Source organism: Lactuca saligna, chromosome 9, assembly GCF_052625555.1.
Source record: "Lactuca saligna cultivar CGN05327 chromosome 9, ASM5262555v1, whole genome shotgun sequence".
In the NCBI taxonomy this organism is placed as follows: Eukaryota; Viridiplantae; Streptophyta; class Magnoliopsida; order Asterales; family Asteraceae; genus Lactuca; species Lactuca saligna.
Window position 1 is genome coordinate 180,346,076 of NC_136425.1, and position 7,744 is coordinate 180,353,819.

The window sequence follows — 7,744 nt, forward strand, 5'->3', positions numbered from 1 at the left end:
AATAACTTGTATTCTCAGTGAATCGTTAAGCATGTTGGTCATCAAGAACACGTGGATTTTTGTGTATCTTTCTTATCATCATACATTTGTCATTTGGAATGTAATTTGTAAACCAACACACTGATGTAAACTATGATGGTTGATATATTTCATGTGTGATGTGTGATGATGATGTTGTCTTTGATTCAATTATATACACTGTGATGATAATACAAGATGAAGTCACCCAACCCCCGAACGTTTCCGCCGTTTGGTTAAGGGGTGTGACACATGGTTGGATACCATAACTCGCGTCATTGTTTCTGTCCCTGTTAACCTTTTGGTTGTGGCTGATCGGACCTTGTATCTGAAGTATGAGCTCAAGTGCTAAATCCATTAAGCACTTATGAAGAAATTGAGTCTTGCGAGGGTATGCCCCGCGTAACCAATCTGCCACCCCGATGATGGATTCTGCACAGCCTCGCATACGTTGAGCTTACCTCTGGAGTACACCCCGTGTACGCGGAAATATTGGGCCTCTTCATTTTGGGCTTTGGTTTTCAGCTCGGATTGTCTTGGACTATGTTGGGCCATCTGAATTTACAGTTTGGGCTTTTTGTCTTGTTGGACTTTCTTGGGTAAAGGCCTATGAAAGGAATTAGGACTAATTTGGAAATTTGGGCCTTAGATGTTATTTTTGGATTGTGGGCCTTTAGTCATCTAGTTTGGGCCTTAGCTTTGGGTCAAGCTTGTGGAAGGGTAAAAAGGTCTTTTACCCTAATTTGGACTCATAGTGTGAGTTAGGAGCTAGATGTTGATGGGTTGTATTTGTGGTATCTGATATCATGTGGATTTTAGCGGATTAGCATTCAAAGATTATTCGTGGGATCAGCTATTGATGGGGTGTCGTCTCAATGTTAGTGGTGTAGGATCTATCAGCCAACAGTCATGGATCGTCTGTATGATTCGGCAGTGCAAGGTGAGTTGTCCTCACAATACTCTTAGGTCGAAGGCACCAATGTCGGCGCTTTGGATTGTTATCCTGGTTTATTGTATGATTGAGTAATGTGGTGATTTGTTAGATTTGTATCCTGGTAGATAGGATGATGTTATGCTTAATGATCTGTTAGATATGCTTGTTATATATTCTGGCTATATGTTTACCGATTGCATGTGTTGATGTAGTGTGGTTGGGTTGAGACTGTACTGCATTGTGTTGCCAATCAACAGACTCGGTGATATTTATATCGATATGTTATATGTATGCTTATTTGTTATGTATATGTCGACATGGTTTGTGTGTATGGTTGGGTTGAGGAGGTCCTGCTTAGTGTTGAAGGTCAACAGACCCAGGGCGGCCCGGATAGGCTATAGGCTAGTCAAGTGTACCGGTCATGTCGAAGGCTTATAGAACGGTCCAGACATGCTGACGGCCCGATGAGGCGGTCTAGACATGCTGAAGGTTCTGTGAGCAGTCCAGACATGTTGAAGGTCCGGTGAGGCGGTCCAGACAGTTCGAAGGCTTTGTATGCATGTTGTTTGTTGTTTATGTTATTTGTTGTGTGTTGGTACCTTGGGGGAAACTCACTAAGCTTTGTGCTTACAGTTTTTGGTTTATGGTTTCAGGTGTTTCAGAGATTTGTGGCAAGGCGAAGGCGTGACCATATACATCTTGATTTTTTTGTCATTGATCTTGGGAGGCACTGATTTTCAAATAATGTTTTGGGAATACCATTTTGTGAACATTTTATCAGTATAATGATCGTTTTGAAAAGTTTAAAATTTTTGAAATTTTTAGGATGTTACAATTTTTTTAATGTAGGGAAGCATAATTACATCCACCCATAATGTGTGTAAACCAGACATCACTAGATCAACCCATCCAAACACCCATTGCCAAAAATGTTACATGCCAACTCACAAGTCAAAAAGACATGATCAATCTTTTCAACCTGAAGATCAGTCATCGGGCATATCATAGAAGGAATATCATCTAGTAGGAAGCCGATCCAACGCCTACCATAAAAAGATATTAATCTTCCTAGGGAGGAACTATTCCAAAGCATAGCAAACTCCTCATCCAGAAGACATGCATTATCAATAAATTGGTGGACCTCATTCACCATAAAGCCAACAACACTCTCCAACTCCCATCTCTAGCCATCTTTCTCAATAGAGGGTTGGAAAGTACCAAGAAGTTGAATAGGATCTTTATTCTACCTTTCATCAACCCCTCCATGAATAGGTTGACACCAAGACCAAGTCCAACCATCAAATCGCTTATAAACTATGGAATAATCTTTATGTTGCTCCAAGTTGATATTTTCTCTATGGAACAATCTCCACGTTAGGTCAAAAATATGGTTTATACTTTGCTTTTCTAGGAAAATATATTTTTATGTAATGTTGTATGTGTTTGCGGTGTGTGTGTACGGCCGTACACAGGGTGTGCGGTTGTACACATGTGTATAGCTGGAGGTCCATATAAATAAAGGAGTGCATGTGAGTGTACGGTTAATAGAGAGAAGGCTAGAAGAGAGAGAAAGTTAGAGAGAATAATAGTGTGTGAGAGAATCTATTGTAAGGAGCATAATTCATATCATCAATACATCATTAGATTCATCTTAATTCTTCTTCTCCTTCTCTTCTATTTGATCTGGCATCATCCAATTGATTGGGATTCCGCACCATGAATTGGATCTGATTGATACACAAGCAATTTTGGGGACTTACACTCCAAATTGCACAAGACAAGTTTATGTTAGCTATAGTTGTGTTGTAAGTTTGAGAGGCACGAAATCACACTCGCATGAGCTATAACATGATCACAGGGAACACAAGGGTCCACAATAGCACCCCCATGCTAAGTTGCATCATCCATAACAGTGTCCAAGGGTAGAGATGGACATGGTCAAAGCAATGACACCCTTGCACGGTGTGGGGCTCGTGAAACAAGATCTTTACACCAAAACCCAACCAACTTTTCTCGTCTAATAACTGAAAGTAACTATTGTTCTTTGTATAAATTCATGATTTTCGGTTTTTACAGAGAAACTTCTTCACATAAAGTTACTCTACAAGGGATTCTGTTATTTGATCTTAGTTTTTTAGGTCTTCCGAAGACACTTCTGCACATAAAACAAAGATAAAACTTCAAAAATGGTCCCTGTGGTTTTCGAAAATATCAAGTTTAATCCCTAAGTTCAAAAAACCTCACAAATGGTCCCTGTGGTTTCAGAACTTTTAACATTTGGTCCTTCCGACTCACTCCATTAGCATTTCACCGTTAAGTAAGGGACATTTTTGTCATTTCACTACCCAGGAACCATTTATGAGGTTTTCTATTACTTTTTTGAAAAATAATAATAATAAATAAATAAATTTTAATATGCAAAGGGTCCCACATCTCTCTCTCTCTCTTTCTCTCTCTCTCTCTCTCTCTCTTCTCTCTCTCTCTCTCTCTCTCTCTCTCTCTGCTGCATCTTCTACTCCACTGTAGCCCCATTTTCCTTATTTTACATGGTCCAAATCAACGAAAAGATATCAAAATTTTGAATCTATAGCTCCAAAAGTCATGTTTCGCACCAGAGTCAGTGATTCCAAAGAAATGAACATCGACAGGGTTATCGCTGAAAAAGGATTTGTATACGAAAAGGAATTCCATCTGACAGTTATGAAAACCTCTCTGTTATTCGTTGGCAATGGCTTCGTCGTCTACGATTCCAATAGCCAAGTCGTGTTCCGTGTCGACTCATACGGTCCAGACCAAGTCTACATCAACGGTGGGAGGGTTTTTTGGGTGAGAGGATGGAAGGTGATAAGCCGATATTAGCGTGAAGAGATCTTCGATCATCAGAAAGTCAAACATGACGGTGAAGATGTTCGGCGATCGTTCAGAGGAGTATCATATCGAAGGATGCTTCTCTCAGAGGAACTGCACGATATATGATTCAGCGAAGGAAACAACGGCAGAGATCAAACCCAAAGTGGATGTTTCCACTAATGTGATGCTTGGGAAAGACGTATTCTTGCTCACAATGAAACCTGTTCGAATTGAGAGCCAATCTTCTTCTCCAAAAGCGATTTGCAGTCTTGGATTTTTGTGTGTGTTTATGGTTAGGGAAGAAGAAGCGGGGGTGGGGTGTGTTTTTGATCGATCTCTCCTGAGGTAAATTAAACCCTTAGAGGGTCGTCGGAGATTGATCTCTCCGCCCCTCCTTGCGATTCGATCAATCATCACCGGACCATTTTTTTTTCTGCCTGTTTGTCTTCTTTGATATGCCATGGAAAAAAGTCATTTCCCCTTATTTGTGTTGGGGAGAGAGAGAGAGAGAGAGAGAGAGAGAGAGAGATCCTTTGCATATTAAATTTTATTTATTCATTATTATTACTTTTTAAAAAAGTAATAGAAAACCTCATAAATGATCATGGGTAGTAAAATGATAAAAATACCCCTTACTTAATGGTGAAATGCTAACGGAATAAGACGGAAGAACCAAATGCTAAAAGTTTTGAAACCACAGGATCATCAGTGAGATTTTTTGAACTTAAGGATTAAACTTGATATTTTAAAAAATCATAGGAACCATTTTTGAAGTTTTGTCTAAAACAAAAGTAATATATATTTTCACATAAAACAAAAGTAATATATTTTGTATTTTGCAAAATCCAAATTGTATTTTTTTTTATCATCCCAAACCCAATTTCATAATACTACATGTATTAGAGTTGGAGTTATATATTTTGGACAATATTTTGATACACAAGCACTAAGATTATACAAATTAGTTTTGATATTCGATCCTACTTTTCTAACCAGAAACTCTCTTTTCGAGCAACTTTTTCACAAACACAATTATTTTAAAGAACATATTTAAAACTGTGGTGTATGATGTAGATTGCAACTTTAAGAAACATGTATGAGCAACTCAACCCACACAACTCATATGACAATTCCTTTCCAAAATAGATCATAAAGTAGCATAAATCAAAACAATATAAGTCGTCCACAATATCAGAATCAAAATTACAAGAAACATCATCATCATCCCCCCAAAAGAATGTATATAGCTACTCCAAATACAATGCAAAGGCATTCAACCATACTCCCCGAAAACTATATAGAACCCATCTCAATTCCATAAAAATATCCATCAATCTCTAGAATAACGAGTAAACAAGAGCACATCCAAAAACAATGCTCCCAACCATTGAACCCATCTTTTCTACGCCACTCTGCAATATCAATACCAAAAGTAAGATAACAAAAATATGACCAATCTCACCGTTTTTTGTTCATAATCATGAACCAAAGTGATCAAAATACCAACGCCAAAGGCCTTAGGTTTTGGGTGGTATATTTACAAAAGAGTTAATATCATAAAAGGATAACAAACTATTTGTTTTTATAAAACCTTATTGTTTTAAAAAAGTACCACAATTGGTTAACGGACTAAACGTTTTTATTTACAAAATATCATTAAAATTAATGGTACACAAAGTTCCAATTGCTTAACTTCTGATAGTACATTATCAATAAATAAATAAATAAATTAGTTGGGATCTAGCATTGGTTCTGGTTGTCCTTTATGGGCTAATCTCAAAGCTTTTAAATCTTTTTAGGGATTATTAAATTTGGATGTTTGTTGTTTGTACACATTAATTAATACTAACATATGAAATCCTTTTGGCTTAAGATCTCCCATGGTTATCCAACAGGAGAGAGAAACAAAGACATGAAGGAGATCTATGATCCTTTTGGTTTAGATCTCAGTTGCTCTATTTTATTAAATAAAAATCTTTTGAGAAAAATGATTTTAGAATTGTGTACATATCCATGAATTATATTTAAATTGTTAATGTATTGGGAAATAACTCTAACAGCTAATTTTATTTCTCCCAACACGCTTTAACTTTATTTTTCTTGATTTGTGTAATTACACCAGCCTTTTTTTAGGGGCCCAAGTGCAATAAGACAATACACCGTTCATTAATGTAATTTGTAAGTATTCTCGGATGCCTAAAAAACAAGACACACGTGATCACTACCTCAAAGACAAAAAGCCCAAGATACGATATGCCAACACCCGGCTCATGTTAGCCAGAGACACAATTTTGCCACCCATGGCTATCGTGAGCATGCGCAAATCAAGAATCTCACACACTATACACTATAGATCCAGTACATACTGATTTGAAGTTGGGGTTGACTTCCGTAACTTCACGGGTTGTTAACAAAATAATCAAAGGGGAATCGAATTTTTTTTTTAAATTAGCTCAGATCTAATGCTAGCGCACGATAACAAGTGGATTTTAACTAATATACGCGGTTTACTTAGAGTGTTGAGACATTATTATAAGGGAAGTAATATTAATAAAGATTTTGTGGTTAAAATAGTGTAGAACCAGATCTAGCCAGTATAAGGGAAAGTGTACGTACCACATCGGTAGCAGATGGTGCCGGAGATAGATCGGTGGCAAGAGAAGGAGAAGGAGCACCGGTGGGAGGTGCCGGTGGGCTTGAAAGTAAAGGAGAAGGAGCAACCGTCGGAGTCACACTAGGAGTCGGAGATGAAACGGGGACAGGAGCAAGGGGGGAAGCGAGTGGAGCAGGTGGTGGTGAGGCGACAGGAGGAGGGGTAGCTGGTGGCGGTGATGCAACAGGAGGAGGAGTAGCTGGAGGTGGTGATGCAACAGGAGGAGGGGTAGCCGGTGGTGGTGAAGCAACAGGAGGAGGAGTAGTTGGTGGTGGTGACGCAACGGTGGGAGGAGCGGCAACAGGGGGAGGAGTGGAGGTTGGTGGAGATGCGACTTGAGGTGGGGGAGCGGTGGTGGTAGGAGGAGGAGATGCGACCACTTGCGGTGGGGAGGTGGTGGGGGAGGAGGAGGGAGATTGACCGCCGACGGAGGAGATGACAATGCAGATGAAAGCCGTGAGGAAGACGGCGTTGCGATCCATGGTTAACGTGCGCCGCTGACGGTGGTATATGTTAACCTAAATGGGTGAAGATGAAGCTATAGATATAAAGTGGGAAGTGTTAATGTAAAAGTGTGTTAGGAAGAGTAAAGAAGGGTAATATTTATATATAGGGAGACTGGGAGAGTCATGATCTTGTTCTGGTGTGGTGGGGCTCACGATATTGTAGGTTACAACAGCAGTTTGTTGAGAGGAGAAAATGAAATAGTTAATCACACTCCAAAAATAAACTATCATGTATTTATTTATGTTTATTTTTATTTAATTATGAATAATTAACAATTAATTATGTAAGCACAATTGTGATTTTGATTCAATGTTTCATTATGAATTCATACGAGATCTATCTAAACTTTTGTATATATTTGGAAGATATTGTTGTGATATGTATTTGTAAATATAGATTGTGTAATAATTTAGGTGTTTACAAGTGGAAATTTTAGATTTAGATTCAGACATAATTTTAAAAAAATAGAGATAATCCAAATTATTTGAATATTTTGTACTTTTAAATTTTTTATTTTTTAATTTTGTTGTAATTATTTTGATATCAATATTAAGCGATTTGAGAAATTTAATAGAAACTAAAGAATGATCATCACAATACAACCCAAAACAATATGATTACTTTAATTAAATATCAATCCGGGAATATTTGTAAAGACCAAAAAATGAACAAAAATAACCAATTATTGATGTTTATCTCCAACAAGAGGGTAAATATGTAATTTTCGATTGAAATCAAAGAAAATTACATGTTTTCATGTAACATTCCGACGATGAGGTGCT

At 37.8% G+C, this 7,744-nt stretch overlaps 1 protein-coding gene across 1 annotated transcript; it reads right to left on the reverse strand.

Annotated features, from left to right (window-relative positions):
- Positions 1-4,936: 4,936 nt before the first annotated feature.
- AGP9 (arabinogalactan protein 9) lies at positions 4,937-7,045 on the reverse strand. The gene is made up of 2 exons (XM_078975081.1): positions 6,419-7,045; positions 4,937-5,214 (listed from the first exon to the last, which is right to left on the reverse strand). Exons 1-2 carry the CDS (start codon positions 6,935-6,937, stop codon positions 5,140-5,142), a joined length of 594 nt encoding a protein of 197 aa, XP_078831207.1. The 5' UTR covers positions 6,938-7,045; the 3' UTR covers positions 4,937-5,139.
- Between the last annotated feature and the right edge of the window lie 699 nt (positions 7,046-7,744).